This window comes from Taudactylus pleione, unplaced genomic scaffold (genome assembly GCF_031769625.1).
Source record: "Taudactylus pleione unplaced genomic scaffold, aTauple2 ptg000683l, whole genome shotgun sequence".
NCBI lineage: Eukaryota > Metazoa > Chordata > Amphibia > Anura > Myobatrachidae > Taudactylus > Taudactylus pleione.
This window is the reverse complement of record NW_028285085.1, coordinates 1,418,632-1,444,110: the sequence shown is the minus strand read 5'-3', so window position 1 is coordinate 1,444,110 and position 25,479 is coordinate 1,418,632. Positions and strand designations below refer to the sequence as shown.

General features: G+C 44.1%; 1 protein-coding gene across 2 annotated transcripts in view; it reads right to left on the bottom strand.

The window, feature by feature from the left end:
* The window catches only part of FXYD6 (FXYD domain containing ion transport regulator 6), a 132,255-nt gene that overhangs the window by 5,349 nt on the left and 101,427 nt on the right, over nt 1-25,479 (bottom strand). For both annotated transcript variants that reach the window (XM_088455984.1, XM_088455985.1), the window contains 5 exons: nt 12,317-12,358; nt 10,088-10,162; nt 7,666-7,705; nt 4,851-4,900; nt 4,352-4,389 (listed from right to left, as the gene is read on the bottom strand). In XM_088455984.1, coding sequence (XP_088312110.1) covers nt 4,361-4,389; nt 4,851-4,900; nt 7,666-7,705; nt 10,088-10,162; nt 12,317-12,358 — 236 coding nt within the window. In that variant the 3' untranslated portion in view covers nt 4,352-4,360. The remainder of the gene's footprint in view (nt 1-4,351; nt 4,390-4,850; nt 4,901-7,665; nt 7,706-10,087; nt 10,163-12,316; nt 12,359-25,479) is intronic.

Here is a 25,479-nt window from a genome sequence, read left to right as displayed (position 1 = left end):
GTTTCTATCTTATTGTAGAACATGATATGGCTTATATATAAGTTTCTATCTTATTGTAGAACATGATATGGCTTCTATATAAGTTTCTATCTTATTGTAGAACATGATAGGGCTTATATATAAGTTTCTATCTTATTGTAGAACATGATATGGCTTCTATATAAGTTTCTATCTTATTGTAGAACATGATAGGGCTTCTATATAAGTTTCTATCTTATTGTAGAACATGATATGGCTTCTATATAAGTTTCTATCTTATTGTAGAACATGATATGGCTTCTATATAAGTTTCTATCTTATTGTAGAACATGATAGGGCTTATATATAAGTTTCTATCTTATTGTAGAACATGATATGGCTTCTATATAAGTTTCTATCTTATTGTAGAACATGATAGGGCTTATATATAAGTTTCTATCTTATTGTAGAACATGATATGGCTTCTATATAAGTTTCTATCTTATTGTAGAACATGATATGGCTTCTATATAAGTTTCTATCTTATTGTAGAACATGATATGGCTTCTATATAAGTTTCTATCTTATTGTAGAACATGATAGGGCTTATATATAAGTTTCTATCTTATTGTAGAACATGATATGGCTTCTATATAAGTTTCTATCTTATTGTAGAACATGATAGGGCTTATATATAAGTTTCTATCTTATTGTAGAACATGATAGGGCTTCTATATAAGTTTCTATCTTATTGTAGAACATGATAGGGCTTATATATAAGTTTCTATCTTATTGTAGAACATGATAGGGCTTATATATAAGTTTCTATCTTATTGTAGAACATGATAGGGCTTCTATATGTTATAAGTTTCTATCTTATTGCACCTTGCTACTTATTTCAGGGTTATGACTGCTGTTGCAGCAATGTTTATGTACCATGCACTTCCTGCCTTGTCTTGTTCTGTAAGTTACTGTTCTCTTGTCTGCTTAACTGTTTTAGTACTTTGTTAGGCGCTGCTTAACCCTCGTGGGGCCATATTATTAAAGGATAATAATAATAATAACATTGTAGAACGTGATATTGTTTCTGTATGTTATAAGTTTCAATCTTATTGCAGAACTTTATATGGCTTCTATGTGTTACATGCTTCTGTATTATTACAGGATTTATGTGTCTTCTGTACATTGTAAACTTCTATCTTTTTTGTACAACATAATATACAGTAGCTTATATACATTAAAAATGTATATCTTATTGCAGAACATTATGTGGCTTCTGTACGCTATAAGCTTCTATTTTACTGCAGAACTTTATATGGCTTCTAAACATTATATGCTTCTGTATTATTGCAGGACTTTATATGGGTGCAGTATAAATTGTTGACATTCAGAATGTTAACACTAGAATGAATGTCGACAGGTTATGAATGGGTCAGAACGTCGACATGGTCATTAGAACGGCTATCACTATTTAAACATGTATTAAGGTTGACATGTTCAGAATGTTGACATTTAAAATGTTGATGGAAAAATGATGACCTTTTTTAAGGTTATTTTAGGCTATCTCTACTCCTAAAGAGAAAACAAAAACAAATACACTGAAGTGCCAAAAGTCATAGGATAGATGCCTAGTATCGTTTAGAACCCCCTATAGACTGGTGAAGTGCAGCAATTCGACGTAGCATCGATTCCACAAGTGGATGGAAGACCTCTGGAGAGATGCTGACCCATGCCATCTGGATAGCTTCCCACAGCTCCCTGATGTTTGTAAGTGGAGGATCTTGGGTGCGAATGGAGCTCTCCATCATGTCTCATTAATGCTCGATTCGGTTCATGTTGGGCGACCGTTGTGGCCACACCATTTGCCAGAACCTTTCGGAATGCTTCTCCAACCAATTCTGGACAACTTCTGACTGATAACATGGTTTATTATCCTGCTGGAATATTTATTAGTTGTGGGGGTACATGACGTTTATGAAGGGCTGCAAATAGTCATCAAGCAATGCAACGTAGCAATTACCGGTCACTGACAAGTTCAGGTGGACAGGGGGACCCAACGCATGCCATGTGAACACACCCCACACTATTATGGAACCACCATCAGCCTGCAAAGTATCTTGTTGACAACTGGGGTCTGCGCCACACCCGAATCCAGCTATCAGCCCAAAATAACTAGGACCGTGACTCATCGGACCACGCCACATGTTGCCAGTCCTCCAGGGTTCAATTAGCAACGTCACAAGCCAAGTTGAGGCACAGTGTTTGGAGTTGTAGTGTTAACTGGGGAACGCTGGTGGGTCTTCTGATCCCATATCCTATGGATGATAAAGAATGCTGCACTGACCTGCTGGATATGTGTCTGGTACATCCTGCATTGAATGTGGATGGGATTTGAGCTGGTGTCGCTTGTCTGTTACCACGGACCATTCTGGCCAGACGCCGCTGATCACGATCATTAAGCATCTGTGGTCAGACACTCCGCTGTCCACGGTGGGTAGTAATGCCTTCCATGAGGTATTCCTGGTACATACATGACACCGTAGATCAAGGAATGTTGAATGTCCGCACAACTTTGGAAATGGAATGTCCCATCCATCAGGCACTCCCTATCATGCCCAATTCGAACTCCGAAAATTCACTTTGCCTTGCCATGAGCAGCCTGGGCAATGTTCAGACCGACTCACAAGATGTCGGATTACAACTGATGCAGGTCTGGGCATTTCCAAGACGTCACAGTACGGTGACGCTAACTAACATTACCTTTACATACTGCTATCCCATGACTTTTGGCCTTCACTGTATGTTGACATTTTAGTGTGAAATGACGACATTCAGAATGTGTCGACATTGTATGCATAAACATAAATGCATGTCTGCATATTGACTGTCGACCTTATAACCATGTCGACATTCTGACTGTCGACCGGCTACCCTTAGTATTGCTTCTATACGTTATACAGTACGCTTCTGTATTATTGCAGAAAGTTGTCACTTGCCAGCAGGTTTGAAGTTCTAAAACCAACCGCCTCAGATTGTCTTTATGCAAATGATTTAGTGTTTATTCTAGCACCATGCACCTGTCACAACCCGTGCAGTTCCTCTTTCCTGCCTGGGGTCAGTGGCGTAACCAGGGCTGCCGTCAGAAATTATGGGGCCCGGTACTAACACAAAATAGGTAGGGAATGGGGCAGAGGTCGGAGGAGCTACACCGGGGGCAGGGGGGACATCAATTGGTGCCTAAACCAGTTTATACATTCTCAAAGTTTCGGATGTGGTTACACACACACCACATTAAAAAAAGTAGGATCCACTTAAAAAGCCAGAAGGAAGGGGACTAGGGGGGGACGACGACGACAGGGAAGACTGGTTGGGAAGGCTGTTTGGAATGGGGGGGAGGGCAGGGCAGGAAAGGCTGTCCGGAACAGGGGGGTGGGCAGGAAAGGCTGGCTGGAACGGGGAGGGAGGGCAGGGAAGTCTGGTTGAACAAGGGAAGAAAAGGGCAGGGAAGACTGGCTGGAAAGGGGTTAGGGCAGGGAAGACTGGCTGGAACAAGGGGTTAGGGCAGGGTAGGCTGGCTGGACTGGTGGGAGGGGGAAGCACAGGGCTAGGTCAGGGACTATGTTGTAGTACCTCTTTTAGTGGTTTCTTTCTTCAGCTGACTACACTGGCGCTGGCGCAGCCAGACAGCCAGAATCAGCGCTAACAGTTGATGCCGCTGTGAGGAAGGATCTGTGACTGTCGCAGGCCATGTGGTTTCCTCTTGTCCAGTTCACTTTGCGCAGCGCCGACAGCAATTATGCTCAACCTATTTCAAATATGGTACTGGCCGCGAGCCAATCACAGCTCGCGGATCGGCAGCCAATCAGGAGCGGCCGCTCCTGATTGGCTGCTGTTCCGCGAACTCTAGATGGCTCGCAGTCGGCGCTGTATGTGCAATGTCCCTGGCATTATATCAATATCCCCTAGCTGCTGGTGCAGCAGCGCTGCTACACGGGCCCCCTTCCCTCTCTGCTTTCTCCGGGCCCAGGACTCGAGGCTCGGCAGTCCTTCCCCTAATGGCGGCCCTGGGTGTAACAACTGTCCCTGCAGACCCCGCGGTGGCTTGGCGGCGCCGGCAGGGGAGTGCGCGGGGACGCAACACTTGGGGAGGAGGTGGCGGATGACAAGCGGATGGAGTGTGTAATGCCCCGGAGACCGCCCAGCCCATGCTCAGCCCTGACTGTCGGCGCCAGGAGAAGGGCTGTGGCAGTTGGGACACTGGCTGCTGTGTGTGCGGGCAGGGACAAGAGGAGGATCGGGGCTAATTTGTTTCAACTGGTCTCATACAAGCAACAAGCAAATCCTGGTGGGCGTAAAAAGTGATTCTTAAACTTTACATTTTATGTAAACTTACAGATTGTCTTCAGTTCTCCGTTTTCTGAGTTCCCCGAGCTGTGAAGAAATAAGTGTATCAATAAGTGAAAGGAAATTCTATCGCACAGAAAGGTCATTTAATATTAATAGAAAAATACCCCTAAATATTCATAATTGGTCATACTGTACGTTTGACTTTTCATAGAGGGTGCTGCCATAGACCAATAGTTACAATTTTGATCAAGGAAGATGAAGAGAGTCTATGGGCAAAATTTACTAAGCGGCATTTTTGCTATCCGCAGATTTACTAAGGCCAAAACCGCTGCAAAACCGCCGTCAAAACACATTTTAGATTAGAATTGAACAGGGCTGCCATTTAGAAACCGCCGTCAAACCGCCACCAAACCCCCGGGGTTTAGAACCTGCCGCTTAGTAAATTTTGCCCATACACTCTCTTCTTCTTCCTTGATCAAGAAATAAAACTGTAAATTTTGTGTCAGATCTCCTTTAAACATTTAGTTTATGTACTTGTTAATCACCTTTTGAGGCAATAAGGTTTTCAGCCTGAGCTTCTTCATCACCTGGTGCCCTAAGAGGAAAGAGACAATAGCGTAACACATTTACGATTGTTGTGCAATCAGTAGAAGTTCAGGACAGGACTAAGTGCCTGATTCAGCAAGTATCGCAGTTGCTAATACGCACGCAATCGGCTGATTGTTGCGTTCTGCGCATGCATCGCAGTGCGCAAGCCGGCCACTGCGATCAGGACTGTGATTTCAGTGACTATGCAGACCCATCGCAGAGTGATTGACAGGAAGCGCCATTTGTGGGTTGTGACAGGGGGTGGTCTGAGAAACACAGGCGTGCCAGGGCGTTTCAATGCCGTTGCATGGGAGTAGCCTTGTTTTGTGTGGGCATGGCCACACATCACAGGGTGTGCCCTATCGTATTGTTGCGATGTGATGGCTAGTTGCCATCGCATGATTTGATGTCGGAGGCCCAGCAACCATTCGATCCCAGGCTTCCGATGTCCATACATACTGTATATTACTATACAGTACCGTATATCTGTTACATTGCAGCCAGCCCTTCATTCCTTGCCGGTGATAGCATTTTCACGTGTTTACGGTTGTGACCAGTCTACTGTTTGTTTCAGTCGAGTTACAGTTCTCCTGTTTGCTTTATTTCTTGTCTGCCATTTGTACCATCCAGGTGGCACGGTCTGCATAACATCTGCTGTTTGTCGTTCGTGTCATTTAGGTGGCACGGTGTGCATTTCTACTCCCAGCCGCTTGTGTCATCTTGGCGGCACAGAGTGCACTCGCAGTCCAGAATGCGCAATCCAGCGTCTTGTGCCAACTTGGCGGCACTCGTCGTACCTCAGCGTCTTAAGTGCGCAATCCAGTGCACCAACGCCTGTGTCAGCCCGGCGACATAGGCCGCACCTCAGCATCCTTAGTGCGCAATCCTGTGCACCAACGCCAGCGTCTACCAGCCAAGGCCTACCAGCCCTCAAGGCTGCCACACAACCCAAAGGCTGCATCTTGTACACGGCCCACAGGCCGCTACCAGCCAAGACATACCAGCCCTCAAGGATGCCACACAGCCCAAAGGCTGCATCCTGCTCACGGCCCACAGGCCGCTACCAGCTAAGACATACCAGCACTCAAGGCTGTCACATGGCCCAAAGGCTGCATCTTGCTCACGGCCCATTGGCCACTATTCCACTTATTACACGGCCCACAGGCCACTACCTGCCAAGAATAATCACCCTTCAAGGCTGCTACACGGCCTCAGCAAGCCAAGTTATCCAGCCCTAATGGCTGTTGCTGGACTGAGTTAATGAGGTACCTCTATCCTTAACACCCAATTATCAATTCAATTTGGTTCATTAGTTGAAAGAGTCAAGGGCCCCCGACCATTTTACCGATTCCCCGCCGGTCAGAAATATTGATCCGCGGCCATCGATGTTTGCCAATCCTTTGGGGAATCGGTAAACTTCTTTCTGCTAAAAATGCAGATTTTCTGATCATGATCATGATCATATTTTGGGCGTGATCGGCAAATCAAGGAAATTCAACATTTTGGATTTCACGGATGTCCCAGCCCTGGCATCTGGGGATCGGGGATTTGACCCAAAACATTGCAGATGTATGAGGGCTTTAACTAAGAGGGCAATTACTTTTTCACACAAGGCCAGTAGGTGTTGGATAATTTATTCTCTTCAATAAATGAAATGATCATTTAAAAACGATATTTATTTGATTACTCAGGTTGTTTGTCTTATATTCGGTTTGAAGACCTGAAACCATTAAGTGTGACAAATATCTAAAAATGAAAGAAGTCAGGAAGGGGGCAAAAACTTTCACTTCACTTTGTGTACTGTAAACTATATTAAGACTGATATAAAAATCATAATATGTTAGTATTATGGATGTTAGGGACCCATCTGATGGGGTTCACCTTGACGAGGTGGATGGGCAAACATTTCTGGCCAAACATGTACTAAGAACCTCACTCATACTCCATGTTAATTGTACAGTTTATCAGGATTATTTGGCTATCATTGTTCTTAGAGTGTGCACCTGCATTTACTTTTTCCTGCATTGAGCTGTATAAAAATTGTATTCTCTGCCGTATTACATAAAATGATGATCTGCCAAATGTTACTCAGAATAGCAGTATTTACAATTAATCAGCAGCACAAATATAAATAGACATTTTGAAATTTGCTGCCTTTTCTAGAAACTTTTTATTTGCTCAACATTATTCAGTGTTTTGGTGACTTAAATTGGGATGTAGTCAGGAAGCCGACAGTCTAAATGCCGACCGCCAGCTTCCCGACTCTCTAATCCCGGCAAGGTACTAATGACAGGCATCAAAAACAAAAGGGTACATTAATGTCACCAGTTCAGAGAGGTAGAAATATTCCATGAGAGATACCCACCCTCAGATCTTCTCCAGGTTGTACTGTGTGTTGAAGGGCTTCAAGTGTGCGCACCAGGGACAATATGCAATCGGTCACTGTCAGTGACAATGTAATTGTCTGTCTGTTTAAAAGGCACATGGCAGATATGACTGTGGTGCATACAGCACTAGTGAGCTCAGAGGACATAATCCAGGAGAAGATACGTGGACGATCTGCACCCTGCAGCACTGTACCAATACTATAGCATGGGTATACCAGGACAGAGAACCAGGGAGACGTGAGAGAAGTTGGGTATCTGAATAATCTCACTATATGAGTGTATTGTTGGGAAATGAGTTCTCTCTCTTATCACAAGCATTCCACTGCAGAGATCCCAGTATGGACAGTGGTAGCTTTACAAAGCAGCTGTCATTTCTCATTCTTACCTTTGTTTCTGGTTAAGGTTATTGCATCTGCACCTCCTACCTGCAATGAGAAATACATCAGATATACACTAAGTGCTGAAGACTCCATAGAAAGTGACAGGTGTAACAGAGGTAAGCAGCAGGAAATCACAATGAAAGAGATGCAGTATTCTAAGCTTGACCAGATAACTCCATTGAAACTCATTACTACTATTACTATTACTACTTTACAATAAATAAATAAACAAACAGGGCTCTCACATTAGCAATTTGTTCCCAACATGATATCAATTAATAGAGAGAAATAAGTTACTGCCGCGGTCCAGGTCAGTGGTTTCAGTCAGTGTAGTGCGGTCCGCACTATACAGTAAAACAAACACACCGGCGCCGGGTAGTACTCTCGTACTACCCAGTGGTGGTGTGTCTTTTACCAGCCAATGAGAGTCAGACAGACTGCATAGGGGGGACCACTACTGGGGGCACTGCATAGGGGGGACCACTACTGGGGGCACTGCATAGGGGGGACCACTACTGGGGGCACTGTATAAAGGGCACTACTGGGGGAACTGCATAGGGGGGACCACTACTGAGGGCACTGTAAAAGGGGCACTACTGGGAGCACTGCATAGGGGGACCAGGGACCACTACTGGGGGCACAGCGTAGGGGTACCACTTCTGGAGGCACTGCATAAGGGGGCACTGTATAAGGGGCACTATGGGGGGTACTGTATAAGGGACACTACTGGGGGCACTGTACCGCATAAGTGGCACTACTGGGGGCACTGCTACTGGGGACATTGCATAAGGGGCACTACTACAGTGGCCATTGCAAGAGGGGCACTACTACTGGGGGCATTAAGGTGCATATGGAATGGAAAGGAATGTTCCCAGAGAGTGACGAGAAATGGTAGTGCAGCACACCCCATCTCTCTGCATGCCAGATGAGCAGAGCCCGGGGAGACAGAGCTGCTCGGCCAAGCTTTTGGACTGGCCCATCAGGCCTTCGGCCCTTCTGGCATTTGTCATAACACCTGGCTGGAGGGTGTATTCTTTTGCAACTAGTATATGCAGACCCTCCAACATGACCCATTCCAATATGTACAAAATGCTCTGCTCTTGGACTTCCCTCTTAATGTATGACTGCAGACACCTGTGCTGAAATACCTTTCTCATCAATTACTTAGTACAACACAGGTGACTGCAATCATACATTAGGTGGGAGGTCCAGGAGCGGAGTGTTTTGTACCTAATGAAATGGGTCACGTTGGAGGGTAGGGTATATGCCTACCCTCCAACATGACCCCTTCCATCAGGTACATAGTGCTCTGCTCCTGGACTTCCCACCTAATGTATGATTGCCGTCACCTGTGTTGAACTAAGTAATTGATGAGAAGGATAATTCACCACAGGTGGCTGCAATCATACATTAATAAGGAAATCCTGGAGCAGAGTATTTTGTACCTGATGGAATGGGTCATGTTGGACGGTCTGGTATATGGCAGGTGTACATTGATGATGCTGATGACTAGTGGCACACCAGGCACATATACTACACAGTATAGTACTGTATGTACGTCGAATATGCGCATTTTTACTGCACACGCATCATATCAGCAATGTACACTTAATTTACTTTTACCTCTCATCAGGCCCAGAATATTTCATTATGTACATTAATCGGTTACACCAGAGGTTCCCAAACACGGTCCTCAAGGCTCCCCAACAGTTCAGGTGTTAGACATTAGCCATTGATGAGAACAGGTGACTTAATTAGTAACTCATTCAAATTGATTTAATCACCTGTGCTCAACCATGGATATCTCTAAAACCTGAACTGTTGGGGAGCCTTGAGGACCGCGTATGGGAACCTCTGGGTTACACAGTATTAAAGAGTTTATGATGAAAGGAAATGCTCTGATCAAATATTAAAAGTGCTGGAATTCAGAATTTCTGACCTAAGATTTCATAATACCGAACTATTGTGACATAACCGGCGGTGACTTTTGCTGAGAACAAGACTTTATTCTCCTTCACACCTTGCATTAAGGACAGGGCAGTCAGAGTTCTGGTAATAATCCCATTCACTCCTTTATGTTCTAAATGGTTATTGAACATTTCAGAATGCAGCACATCCATCTCATCCTATACGCATGCTGCCGTTCTACACATTGTGCGGATAAACGTTCACCACAAAGAAAGCGCATTGCAAACACATGACAGAAATCACGCCTAAAGCTCTCCTTTGTTTTCATTCATTTTGTATTTTATTTATTTTACCAACACATGAGGGAACAAGCCCTCAGCATTCCTACTGTATGTGGGACATTGCAACTTTGCTCTTGTCTGGCTTTTAGTCCTGTAAAATACCACTGGGTGGAGCTGCAGTCTGTGATATTAGGACACGTATACATTCCAATGCACTGATACTGTATAACATACTTACTCAGAATCAGTAGTATCCCCAATGTAAAGAGGACCACTGCAAAGACCAGTCCTCCAATCCGCAGGCTTTCATAATCTGCACATAGATAATTAAACATCACATCGGCCACTAAATGTGGTATAGGTCATGTATTCCCCTACAGCACATACTGATGAACCTAGTGCTGTGAAACTGAGAGGAAAACAAATAAATTGGCACAAAAGTGATTTTCCTGGCACTTGATTGAGGCTTTGAAAACGGTAAAATACAGATTTGCGTGGCTCATGGATAGACTGTGGGAAGAACTAGACATGCAGTGGTTTATATGTTCTCTCTAATTTCCTTCTGTGCTTCTCAGTCATGACATTTATCTTTATTCACAGTTTATATTCCTTACCCAGGGATAGGACACAAATCTGCCCTTTGGCAACAATGGTATAAATAAGGGACACACAGCAGGGCAGTGATAAAACAAACTGCACAGAAAAGAAATGACTGTGCCTGATTGTACACGCACATGGATAAAACACACAGACATACTGGAACAAGCAGAAACATAAAGCGATATATTTGGAAGAACGTGCAGGCTGGTGTATATACACAATGAACTGAAGTAATCTGTAGGGTTATAACCACATTAACACATGTTCCCCAGGGTTTGAATCATGTGTTTTACATTCATTGTACGGAGTATAAGACACATATAAACTGATCTTACGCTAAGGGGCCTTCTAAGCAAAACCTGCCCATATACATATATGAAGGCAAATGTGGAGCAGTTCATCTCTTTCCTCCCTATTTCCATATACTTGGCCACTTTGTGTGGCCGTCGTCCATCGGAGGCTTGGCCATAAGAGTCAGGGTGCAGTGTACAAATGCATAGTAATGAGCTTAAGAGGCCTATTTGCAACTCAGATGGTGGCCCCGTTTGGGGGCGGGGAAGGGGCGGCGACGTCGGAGAAGTGTCCCAGACAATAGGGTACAATTTTCTGGGCGTGCCGAAGCCGGTGTCTGAGTCTTCTGAAGCAGCTTCACTGGCCCTGGCTGTCAGAAAACGCTGGCCATCCTGCATAACCTGAGGGTTCTCCAGATGGCCGATGTTGGCGATAGTGATCCAATGGCTGCGTCCTCAGAAGCCTCAGCGGAGCCGGCAGGAGTCATCTATTTACACAAGACGCCTCCTGCAGCATTAGCATATTTTAGTATCCAAAGATTCAGCAGCGATGCTAAAAGCGTACAACTCCGAATCAGGCCCTAATAGTGGGTGGCAGCCAGATCGTCAAATCAAGGGGGAATGGCTGGCATTTGTGGGCAGAGTGGGGGTGTAGCCAAACGATCACAATTTTTGCCCTGCCCCCCGCTACACAATGCCGGTAATCTCTTATAATCGTGCGGGGGGCAGAGGGGTCAGCGGCTGCCGGGAGGCTTGCCTGCCTATCCGGGGGGCCGGGAGTGGGAGGCTCCCGGCCGAAGCGGGAGGGTAGGCAAGTATGAATGAAATAGCATTTTCTGTGCACGGTGAACCAGGGGTTGACATGCGCTAACCCATTGATTCCGTGGAATCACTGGTTTTCCCTGCTCGTTAAACCCCAGAGGGCGCCTCTTGTGGAGTTTTCCTCACAGCTCATGAAGCTGTGAGGAAAAGTCCACCTCTGTAGTTTAACCCGTGGGGTAAACACTGCTGAATGAATCTGAGCAGGTAACTAGCCATGGGGTAAACCTCACAGTTAATTGGATTCCCCCCTAATACCGCTTTTATACTTCAATTCCGGGTCTGACCCGAAGGTTGGAACAGGGTCCCAAACTGGATCAGACCCGGAATTTAGCCGGCGCCGACCCAGGATATTCCCGAGTCGGCGCCATTCAAACCGGAACTGGGTCTGCAGTGACCCGGCTCTTCCGGCGTGGAAGTGGAGCTTGGAGATTACGTCATCTCCAAGTGCCACTGAAGTCGGACAATCGGCTGGCATGCGGAGCGCTCCAGGTCATAGTGACCCGGATCGCGCCGTTTACACTGCAGGGTTTCACAAGTCATTCCTGCAAGTTACCTGGGTTGGATTGCTGGGTCACTCCATCCGGGAATCCAACCCTGTCCCCTTTTACCCCAAGGAACTACCCGGGATAACCCTGCAATAACCCGGGTTTTAGCTCTGGTGTAAAAGGGGTATAAGTTTGCAGGTGGGAGAAATGTATTTTGCCTCAAAACAACCTAACGAAGTCTGTATGGTAATTTAAGTTTTCTTAGCTTACCATAATGAAATGGATTTGGCTCAGTTCTTTCATCGCTGGCACCTACACAGAAGACAGAAATAAAATATTTTTAGAAATAAGAAACAGTCTGAAGAGTTAATGCTAATATTTAAACTTAATTAAAAACAACTGCATATGATTAGAATATAGTATATCTGCCAGCAACACTACCGTACATATTCACTATGTACAGACTATGTGCTGACTTCTTTCGCTTACAGATTTTCTGGGGCTCGAATGGAATTACCAGTTCATGCAGCAAGCTGAGTGGTGTTTTTGGACTGCGGAGACACGGTGTCACAGTAATAGCCCTGGCACCACTCTAATGTCAAAGGTAAATTGGTTCCATGTGGTTCTAGAGTGGCTGTTAAAGAATCTCAATGGTAATTCCCAGCTGGTAAATTTAAAAGTACTATGCACACTATACTAATATTAGTTACTGACAGTTAGGAGCTGATTGGTTGGTAACTTATCTCTCTCCACTTTATCTCTAACAATGTTTTTTTAATTAGAAATTTGAAAAATACAATTAACAGCTGTTATAATACAATATGAACCTCAGTAATTCAGCATAAAACAAGTAAAAAAGAACACACATCAATAACCAAGAGGAATAATAACACTGTACAACAAATTAATACTTTTAATTTGTTTCCTTTCTAAAAATAGTCATACATTACTAATTTGAGGTCATGAAAAACTAAAATGATTTCAGAATGTTTTTACTAGCTCTATTATTTGAGCTACACTACTTGCACTATACTGTATGTATATTAATAATAGTCATAGTGAAAAGCTATTTTAAAATAATCTAATATTTTCTTGATAAAAAATAAATAACAGTTGTTTTAATTCAATAAATCACAAATAAGAACACAAAACGAAACAAACATACAGCATAGGAAAGTACTATGTAATATAGTGGCCTATACATGGGGGTGCTTTCTCTTTGCTTGTCGCTTGTACTCCTCTTCTGGGGCATCTCTTGTCACTCTCCAGCAGTAGTGATCACCTACCCTGATATCTTTGTCCCATTGCTGAAATGTCTTGGTGGAATCGCTCTCTATGCTTGTCACTCAGTGCACCAGTTATCCTGTGTGGGTAATCCCGTGAATCACATATATTTGAATAGGGGAGGCGACAAATAACTGATTCATTTAATTGGGTCATTAGGCCCCGCCCCCTCTGCGCAGAACGCAGATTGCTGGTAAGATTCTCTCCATTCTGCCCACGTCACTAGGAATACCCCTACATCGTCATAAATGGGCTATATCACGGAACTCAGAGCTAACTGAGAGTTGTAAATGTCATATTCATTCTTTGCATGCTGAAATCATTTAGAAGTAACTATTTTCACATCAGAAACATTTTCATTGTTGCGCAGTGTTATGAAAGTAAAACAGGGGAGAGGGCGAGGGAAAGAATCCAGAGACAATAAATATGGAGTTATATGAACAAACTACAGTATGGATCAGACATGTTACTAATATGAATCATAAGAAAACCCAAGAGTACGAGTTCCAGTACAATCCAGCAGAAAAACAAAACAGAGAACCGAACGCTCCACTTTCTCTTTCCAAGGCTTGATACACCTCTCCCTATATCATTTCTATCACTACAGTTATTTAGACATTTTTTATTTTTTTTAAAAGTCTATTAAGGAAAATGTTTCACATATACAATAAAACAGTAAATATAACATTATAAATGAATTTTCACAAATAATAGTGACTATAGTTGTAATATATCAGATCATTACATCATTCATAGAATCTAAGAATCAGAAGAAGAAATAAAAAAAGGGAGAGAAAATAAAGAATAAGGGGAAGGGGAGAGATGATGAAAAGGACGGAGAGGTTACCAGGTAAGAAATGAGAAAGTAGAAGATAGGAGGTGGAAGGAGTGATGCCAGCCAGTGCATTTCAATATCACACTATGGGCCATATCCAATTAGCCCCAAACACTGTTCGGGCGCTAATTGATCCCCGCGATCGGTGAAAAATGGGGATTTTTTGCCGATAATCCCTGATTTTCGCTGATATTTTTTTCCTCCCTATCCTATTAATTCGGGTGTATTAATAGGATAGTTCGCCTGTTAACACATAGGAGCCGCAATAAGCTCACGGCCCTATGTGTTCTCGCCTTTTTTTGGGGGCGAAAAAACTGCATTTAACGTGGATTATTTTTCGGGACACATCAGGTCCCGAAAAAAAACCCCTGACAAGTGCCGTTATCAGGCCGACTTCGGGGCTATTTGGATAGCCTCCAGCGAGCAGCGGGCGAGCTAATTAGCCGCTGTAATTTAATTTACCGCGGCTAATTAGATATGGCCCTATATATAGCTTCAAAATATTTTTTTTTTTTTTTTTAGATTGTAGTCAGAGGGGGTTCAGCATTAAAGTGGGAAGTCCATGGAGACCATACTTTAATGAAATGATCTGGAGTATCATGTAAGATAGAGGATATTCACTCCATTTTATATGTGATCCAGGTTGCATTGATGGTAGCTATTACAGAGGGGGGTGTAGATGATTTCCACCAAGCTGCTACTTGGCGTTTGGCCATGTTCAAAATATGGTTAATGAGTTTTTGTACAGGTCATGTAGTGTTTTGAACAGGACGAGACAGCAGGGTAAATAGTGGGGTAAAAGGTATTTGGACAGCTACAATTTCTCTAATCAATTTATGAATAGTTTTCCAGTATTGCTGAATGTGAGGGCATGACCACCAGATATGCAGCAGGGTTCCTTGTTGTCTGAACAATCTCCAACACATCGGGGAAGTCATTGGATATATGGAATGTCAGCAGGAGGGGACTAGATACCAGCAGTAATAGAGTTTATATGAATTTTCCTTAATTCTAACAGATCTGAAATCTCTAAAAGTTCAATCTCAGATTTCTATCCACTCCTCGGGAGTCAGAGTCTCTCCGGTATCAATTTCCCAAGCCAATTCATGAAGCTCTTTTATAGGCTGATTATGGGAAAGAAGAATTTGATAGATTGTAGAGATTAAGCCTTTGATGGTGCGGTGATGTTGGCATAGTGATTCTATAGGGGTTTTATTTATAGCAGAGGATGATTTTTTGAGCAATTGGAACAAATGACGGACTTGTGAAAACTGATAAAATGTTTTGTGTGGAAGGGAGTATCGAGATTGTAAATCAGAGAATTCTGGGAAGTAACATAGGGGTGCTATATCCAATGGTAAAAGAACGTTGGATTTAGTCCAATACTGAAATAATTGATGAGTCATACCTGGGACAAAATCTGGATTATTCCATAATGGATTTAAGAGTGGATGGAGGAAGCGAAGTTGATATAGCTGAGTGAATTGGACTGTGGGAAGTATGGAGATCGTGTTCGGATGGTCAGCAGGGGTACACCATTTGAGGCTATAAGGGGAATATGTCTGAAGAACATGAGCTTCAATACCTGTCCCCATTTTTCGGTCAGGGGGAACATGCCATAAGATATATTTTGATAGCTGAGTCGCTCTAAAATATTTAACCAAATCTGGAACACCCAAGACTCCCCATGTTTTTGCAGTATGCGCATCCTCACTCGTGGTCTGCGACCTACCCATATGAAATGCGTTATCTTAATTTGAAGGTTTTTTAGGATTTTAAGGGGAATGTGGATCGGTAAAGTCTACCAAAGGTATAAAAGTTGGGGTAGGATATTAATTTTGGCCGCTGCCATACGGCCTATCCATGAAATCATTATTTTTCCCCCAAGTGGAAATATCCGAAGCGACAGTAGCTAATAGTCTTGGAAAGTTAGCAGCATAGAGGGTAGAATAGTTCTTGGTTAGGTAAATGCCCCAATATTTCAATTTGTCTGGTTGCCATTGGGAGGGGGATGTAGATTGCATTAGTCGCAGGGAGGCTGGAGGAATCCGAATATCTAGCATTTTAGTTTTGCCTGAATTAATTTTTAAGTTTAATAGCTGACCATAAGTCTCAATTTCAGCAAATAGGTGTGGTAATGAAGAGTGGGGGTCAGTTAGTGTCAGGATTACATCATCTGCATAGAGAGCAATTTTGTGGTCTGTGTTGCCAACAGTAACACCAGAAACACTGTTAAAATCTGATTCTAGCGGCTAGGGGCTCCATCGAAGGCGCAAAAAGGAGTGGGAACAAGGGGCATCCCTGTCTAGTACAGTTTCGGATAAGAAATGGGTCATAGGAGAGGCCATTTACGCATACAGAGGCTGAGGGATTATGGTAAAGAGAAGTTAGTCCATTATAGAAAGCCACTTTGAATCCCATAGTAGTAAGAGTTTGTTGGATGAAAGGCCAAGCCACTCTGTCAAAAGCCTTTTCTGCGTCAAGGGCCTCCACCAGGGTCGATTCTGATCTGTGTTGAGCAAGATGAATTAAATTGATTAGACGTCTGGTGTTATCTGAAGCTTGTCTATTAGAAATGAAGCCCACCTGATCAGGATGGACCAGGTGTGGCTTACTAGGGGCCAGTCTATTGGCCAAGATTTTTGCAAAAAGCTTCAGATCTACATTTAAGGGGGAGATTGTCCTGTAACTTTTTATCTCCAAGGGGTCACGATCCGGTTTAGGGATAACAATTATATTGGCCCTGGTGGTGGCCTCATCGAGTGTCTTACCCTCTAATTATGAGTTAAAAAGTAGATGTAGCATTGGAAGTAGAGGTTCCGTACATTTTTTATAGTAGAGGGCTGTGAGGCCATCTGGACCAGGAGCAGCCGGTCTACGGAGCTGTCGTATGACGACTATAATTTCTTCGTTGGAGATGGGCGCATTTAAGGAGAGAATATGTTTTTGAGTTAGTTTAGGTAGGAAACACGTAGTTAAAAATGTATTAATTTTAATTGTGTCTTGGGGGAATTTGTAATAGAGGAGGGGAGATTATAGAGGGAAGTATATTGTTCGCAGAATTGTTTAGCCATGGTTTGTGGATCGTAAGTGGTAGAACCATCCAAACAATTCAGTGAAAAAATGCGATTACGCATATCCTTAGCTCTAAGCTATCGGGCCAATAATTCATCAGCTTTATTCGATTTTTCATAGAGCTTTTGACGATCCACAGTAGGGCATTGGATGCTTTCTTAGAAAATATCTGTGACAATTGACCTTTTATTGCTAATATTTTCAAGTAAGTGCATTTTTTAGGATATTTCTGATGTAGGAGGGTTAAAGAGGAAAAAGTTGATTCTAGTTCTGAAATGCGTTTAACTTCTGTCTTCCTTTGAGCTGAAGCGAGGCTAATAAGTAGGCCGCGTAAGGTAGACTTGTGTGCTTCCCAGAGAATGGAAGGTGATATGTCTGCAGTAAGATTTGTGTTCCAGATACTCTTTTATGGCTAATGTAATTTCAGTAATGTGAGTTTTTTTGAGAAGGGATTCGTTTTGTCTCCAACTGCGAGGTAGGGGAGTACTAGGTGTGTCAATATCTAGTTCGATGACCATGTGGTCCGTCCAAGAAACTGGGAGAGTCTGAGCCCCAAGGAGTCTCTGCGTAGAATTTCGGTCAACTACGAAATAGTCAATGCGTGTATAAAGATCATGAGGCGGGGAATAATGTGTATAACCCCTGTAAGATGGATATAGTGTTCGCCAAGCGTCATAGAGACCATGTAGAGACATTTGTGATTGGAGGTTTTTATAGAGTTTAGATTTGGTGGTATGCACCAAGCCTGGACAGGATCTGTCTAGGGTAGGGTTTTAACGTAATATTAAGGTCTCCTCCAATGATCATGAGACCATTTGGTTGTAGGGATATATGGTTGAAAAAAGTAGCAAGTAGGGAACCCTGCTGCATAGCGGGCGCATAGACTGAGGCCAAAGTGACCGGGGTTTGGTTGTAAAGGCCAGTTAATATAAGGAAGCGACTCTGACCATCAACAACAGTATCGTGAATCACTATTGGAAGATCCTTATGTATCATAATGGCAGTACCCCTATGTTTAGATGTCATGTTGGAGTAGTAAACTTGGGGATAAAGTTTACATGTTATAAAGGGGTGGGGTGCACGGAAGTGGGTTTCTTGCAACATGATTATTGCAGGTTTGAGGCGACTAAAATTTTTAATGGCCATGGCTCGTTTAGTGGGGGAATTGAGCCCATTAACATTAAGTGTAAGGACTTTTAGTTTCATGGTGGGTATATATGAGAATAGTTTAGTAGCAAGAATGACGAATACATTGGCTGGCAATCAAAAGGGGTAGAGAGTAGAGAAAAGGGAGTAGGAAAAAGAAGAGGGAAAAACTACAAAAGTAGTAGTGGAGAGTAGACCTAGCCCTACATAAGGAGAAGGACAATACAGGAAAGGAGGAATATCACGGAGATCCTCCTTTTAGTGATGGGCGTACCTTTAAAAAAGAATACACACAATATAGAGATATAAAATACATATGGTAAATGAAAAAAAAAACTGTGACCGTGTGGTCGAAGATCATGGTTGATCAAATGGTTTGATATTAACAAATATAAGATTAAACATTAAACTGTTAATAAATAATAAGATGTAGTGACACCACGTTACTTTGATAATAATATATTAAGATATATAGCTTATGAGTCTTATATATTGTACTTAAATATCAAAAATAACTATATTCTGAACATATCAATCAATCTATTGAGATAGGCTTAAAGATATTAATAAACTGGTAAAGAATTAAGATAAATCTAGAATATTATATTTATATTCTTGAAAACTTTAGGAGATTATATCTATCTAAGGAAAACAATCATTAGATAACAAAACAGCATAATCACGTGTATGGTGTCACTGGATGAAATAGAAAGTCATTCAAGCGGTAGACCATTCGGGAGCTGGAGCAACTGTGTTCTGTTGTTGTGAGGGGATCTGTTTGCGAATTGACTCAGGCAGATCGTCGATGAGTCCAAAGGTTTGAAGAAGTTCATATCCCTGTGTGGGAGTCTTGGCTATATATGAACCTCCATTTCTGGTAACTTGAAGTTGGAAGGGGAAACCTCATTTATATTTGATGGAATGATTGCGCAGAGTCTTGGTGACATTAAGAAGGTCACGTCGCTTCTTTAATGTGGATGGAGCTAGATCTTGAAATATTTGTAGTTGGGTGCCGGAAAATAAGATTGTGGGGAATCCTCGGACTGCTAGCATTATCCGCTCCTTCGTTTTGTAATAGTGGAAGCGTTTAATAACATCTCGCGGCGGTTGTGACGAAGGTGGTTACGGGCGTAGTGCCCTGTCCAGATGTAATAGATCTTTGGGTGGGTATACAAACGGGAAGCCGGCTGCCGGCTTCTCGACTGCTTTATCCCGGCGTGGGATATCTAGACGCCTGTCATTTCCCCGACGCCGGGAGACCGGCGCCCGGCATCCCGAACGAAGGGATGCCGAGCGCCACGAGCGGACAGCCGCGGGGGGGAGGGTTAGGTTTAGGGCACCCGGGGGGGACTTAGGGTTAGGCACCCCACCGGGAGGGAGGGTTAGGTTAGGGGGAGGGAGGGTTACTTAGGGTTAGGCACCCCCCCGGGGGACTTAGGTTTAGGCAGTGGAGAAGGGGGGGGTTAGGCACTTAGAGGGGGGATTAGGGTTAGGTACAGGGGGGAGGTTAGGCACCCCTAAGGAGGGTTAGGTTAGATTAGTTGATACTTACCTTACCACGATCGGGATTTCCAGGGCTGTCGGGCTTCCGCTGCCGGGCTCTGTTGTTTTCTCGCGCTGCCCTGCCGGGATTCGAACTTCCGGCCATGCGCCAGCCGGGATATCATACCGATTCCCTTGGGTGTACCTGGGATCAGGTGAAGAAACAGACCCTCCAGTAATATGGAGCAGTGAGGGACACCGATGTTTATTGCAGCCTGTGTCATGTAACTAGCCAGCTGAGGTGAGAGAATGGCGCCGCAGCAGCGCTCCCGTCGGCTAGTACTGCCGGTCTCTCAGCTAGAGCGGTAAGCAGCAGCGGGTAGCGGTGGGCACCCAGAGACTCCTGTAGGCTGTGGGGCTAGCGGGAGGGATCTCCCCGGAGCTCCGCTACACTGTGAGGGTTGCAGTACCTCTAATTGAGGCCGCGGCTTCTGGTGCGAGACAGGCCCCAAAGCTCCAGGAGCCCAGAGTGGTCCACTGGAGCTTTAGCTGCCCTGCAAGTGGGTCCGCTGGGCACAGTGGGTTGGGGACTATGCTTTAGGAGGCGTTGGTGACCCTATCCAGGGTGGAAAGGGGGTTTTAATAGCCGGTGTGGTGGGAGCTCACGAAAAATGCAGCTACCCAGCTCTGCAGTCAGGCCAAGTTCCCCTATTTAGACATTTTATACCCCAAAATAACTTCTCCAACACAATCCTTGATCTATAGCTAAATATGTGATTAGATCTCATTTTCATTCATTTTATTATTTGGGTATTATTAATAAGAGCTTAAACATATACCCACTTCAAATGTATTGGGGTGTTGCCAGTGAATTTGCTGTGTTCAGGGTGTAGCAAACTCACTGATTGGGGGTGTCAGTGAATTATTATATTATATTTGCTGTATGTGTATAATAGTTACAGTTTCCTCTATACACTTCATACAGAAACTTCTGCCAAGTTAGTGCCAACAGTCATACTACTGACCAGGAGGGTCAGCAGTAAAAATATAGTATTATATTTTATTTTTATGTTCAGTCGGGAATAGATCATACTTGCTAACTCTCCCTGATTGTCAGAGAGACTCCCTGAAATAGTAGCAATCTCCCTGGAGAGCCCAGCAATCTCCCTGATTGCACCTTGCCCCATTATATAGCTGTAATATATATATACACACACACACACACACAGGTTGAGTCTCCCATATCCAAAATGCTTGGGACCAGGGGTATTTTGGATAACGGAATATTCCGTATTTTGGAATATTTGCATATCATAATTAAATATCTTGGGAATGGGACCCAAATATACACACAGAATGCATTTATGTGTTATATACACCTTATACACACAGCCTGCAGGTAATTGTATACAATATTTTCAATAATTTTGTGGCTCAAGCAAAGTTTGTGTACATACATGAAATTAATTTCTGTTTCATATACACCTTATAAACAAAGCCTGAAGGTCATTTTATACAATATTTTTAATAATTGGTGCATTAGACAAAGTTTGTGTACATTGAACCATCAAAAATCAAAGGTTTCATTATCTCAGTCATGCCAAAATAATTCTGAATTTTGGAATATTCCGTATTTCGGAAAATTTGGATATGGGAGACTCAACCTGTGTGTGTGTGTGTATATATATATATATATATATATATATATATATATTTGTGTGTGTGTGTGTGATAATAAGGTGAATATTAGCGCACAGATTTCCTTGTGCAAATACAATCATAGTTCATAAAAGGTGATGATACGTTGTAAAACACTCCTGGTAGTGACAGGTGGCTGCAATCTTCAAATACTCCGTGTGGCAAAACGGGAGATAAGGTGCTGAAATATAATAATAAAGACGTGCGCCTAATAGTGCATTATTTCAAACAAATAAACTTGTGCCCAAAAAGTAAATAATTGTGACGCAAGAAATGCCCATCAAGCCAATCTAACTTGTGGGAGGTGCTTCAGGAAGCGTGGGGTCATATTTCTTCAGATTACCTCAACAAATTACCAGCTAGAATGCCAGAGGTCTGCAATGCTGTAATTGCTGCAAAAGGAGCATTCTTTGACGAAAGCAAAGTTTGAAGGACAAAATTATTATTTTATTTATTTTAAATAAAAATCATTATTACTAACTTTGCCAATGTCTTGACTATATGTTCTATTCATTTTGCAGCTCATTTGATAAATAACAGTCAGTTTTCATGTAAAACACGAAATTGTTTGGGTGACCCCAAACTTTTGAATAGTAGTGTATATATATATATAGACATAGATATGTGTATGTACAAAATTTATATATATACATATATAAATATATAAAAAAACAGAGATACAGTATATATATTCAAATGGTGTAATCAGTGCCATTTCCCTTCATTAGTTATAAGGCACAATGATCCCTAAGAGCGCCAAAAGGGCGGGGGATGAGCAGGTACCATGCTTGCCGACATTTAGCTCCCTCCTACTGTCGGGCTTTCACAGCGGGGGGCATGTCGCGGTAAAAGGAGGCGTGGCCCGGCAGATGATGCATCATTGGGGCGGGGCATGGGGGTGTGACAGCGTGATCACATCATCGTGGTCACGCACCCTCTTCACAATGCCGATATTAATGACATTGTGAAGCAGGGTACGGGGCCACGATTACGCAATTTAGTGCGAATCGTGTCACCGCCCCCCCCGGCTGCCGGGATTTATAAGGGGGGGTGAACGGGTCGCCGGGGGCCGGGAGGCTTGCCTGCCTTTCCGGGGCCTCGAGATCGACACCTGATTTTCGTTCGAATTGGGAGGGTATTCAAGTATGAGCAGGTACTAATTACTCGGGCTTGCTGGAGGGGCCAGAGTCTGATGGCGCCCCCCCACCTCCTCCGTGTCAGCACACGCTGCTGTGTGCTGGGCTGCAAAGGGATACCGCTTGTTGCGGAGCGGAAGCAGCGGCTGTCTCCTCTACCTCTGGGGGGGAGCGATAATGCTCAGTGAGTCCTATAAGCCCCCTATTATCTCCCAGTCAGTGTCCACGAATGTCCCTTACATTTCTGTTACCATGTGTCCAAACCTGAACGGCGACTCTGTATGTACAAAATCGTGATGCATGCGCAGTGCGACTCGGTGCTTCCGCATACAAATGAACATCGTCCGATTGCATGAATATTGGAATAGCTTCTGACTCAGAATTAGGCCTCTATATTAGATACACATTTACAAACCTATTGAACAGTACTTCTATCCTAAAATACATTCATTTCTGTAATAAATATTGTAGTAGGGTGTAGGACCTACAGGAGTCAGGACTGAAATTGGTAGTAGCCGTTTCATAATAGGGGGAGGAGTCATGCCTGGAAAGGGGTGGGCCAACATAGAAAAGAAGAAGAGCTAATATTCATCATTAAATCACCCCCTAAAAGAAAAGCAACCAAGGAAACTATACTCCTCTTATGACCAGCCTTTATTCAACCTGCTGACCACCCATTTTCTAACATTGGCCATCAACCCTGAAGAATTCTTGTCCCCATCGATCTACTGTCACCAATGTGATGCAGGAAAATTTCCTCCTGTTATAGATATGGGCATACGTGCAACATAATAACCTCCAGGGGCTGGCTGGCAACTTTTGGCCTGGGGGGCAGACACAAGTAAGTGGCCCGATTTCTCCACCAGCACATTGCAATGGAGAAAAGACACATGATAATAGCCTCTGTAAGTAAGGTGTGCCTAATGTGGTGTGCTTTAAATAATGTAGAGAGGTTTGCAGTGACAGCCAGATTAAGGAGCATCGCAGTGACTGCCATATAATGCAGAGAGGTTCGCAGGGACCATCAGATCAGGGAGTGTCGCAGTGACATTATTATGCAGAGAGGTTGCAGTGACAGCCAGATTAGGGAGCATCGCAGTGACTGCCATATAATGCAGAGAGGTTCGCAGGGACCATCAGATCAGGGAGTGTCATAGTGACTGCCATATAATGCAGAGAGGTTGCAGTGACAGCCAGATCAGGGAGTGTCGCAGTGACTGCCATATAATGCAGAGAGGTTTGCAGGGACCATCAGATCAGGGAGTGTCGCAGTGACTGCCATATAATGCAGAGAGGTTCGCAGGGACCATCAGATCAGGGAGTGTCGCAGTGACTGCCATATAATGCAGAGAGGTTCGCAGGGACCATCAGATCAGGGAGTGTCGCAGTGACTGCCATATAATGCAGAGAGGTTCGCAGGGACCATCAGATCAGGGAGTGTCGCAGTGACTGCCATATAATGCAGAGAGGTTCGCAGGGACCATCAGATCAGGGAGTGTCGCAGTGACTGCCATATAATGCAGAGAGGTTTGCAGGGACCATCAGATCAGGGAGTGTCGCAGTGACTGCCATATAATGCAGAGAGGTTCGCAGGGACCATCAGATCAGGGAGTGTCGCAATGACTGCCATATAATGCAGAGAGGTCGCAGTGACCACCTGATTAGGGAGCGTTGTAATGGCTGCCATATAATGCAGAGAGGTTCGCAGGGACCATTAGATCAGGGAGTGTCGCAGTGACTGCCATATAATACAGAGAGGTTTGCAGGGACCATCAGATCAGGGAGTGTCGCAGTGACTGCCATATAATGCAGAGAGGTTCGCAGGGACTATCAGATCAGGGAGTGTCACAATGACTGCCATATAATACAGAGAGGTCGCAGTGACCATCAGATCAGGGAGTGTCGCAGTGACTGACATATAATGCAGAGAGGTTCGCAGGGACCATCAGATCAGGGAGTGTCGAAGTGACTGCCATATAATACAGAGAGGTTCTCAGTGACCACCTGATCAGGGAGCGTTGTAATGGCTGCCATATAAAACAGTAATCACCAGATTATGCAGAAATCATCAGTGACCCACATATAACACAGGTATTATGAATATACAGTAGCCCTCACACACAATAATAATACCCCCCCACATTCACACACATTATTATATCACCCCCAGCACCGACAGTATTAAAACACCCCATCCCCCCAAAGATAAAAATAACTACAGTCCCCCATTGCATAAGTATTCCAACACCCCCCTTCCCTCTCAAATGTCATTTAAACATGTACTCCTCCACTGGCACTTACCTGCCTGGAAGGCTGTTCTGTCTCTGGTCCCTGCGGAGCTCCAGGGTACAGGAAGAGATGACACAGACAGGATAGACTAGTAAAGGGGCGGAGACTCGTGGTGAGGGGGCGGGGTCTTCAGCAGGGACAGGAGATAGATTAATACAGTCAGTCAGGGTAGGAGAGGGGGCGAGGCCTTCCGGTGAGGGGGCGCTGCCTTAGCCGGGGAGAGGAAGGAGCCCGAGGGAAGGGACAGAGGACACAGAGGTAGGTGCACAGCCCCTGCAGCGGAGCGGCCTCGGAAGGAGTGCTGATCAGTGTGCAGCCACAAGCTACATAGGGTGACAGACAGCCCGGTAACAGGCAGAGAATGCTGCCCAGCCGCTATGATGCTGCTATAGTCGGAGCGACTGAGAGCACTTTCTGCCTGTCACCTGGCCGTCAGTCATACCTGTGCACTAGTGATACCGGCCCTCACTGAGGCAAAAGTCTACCGG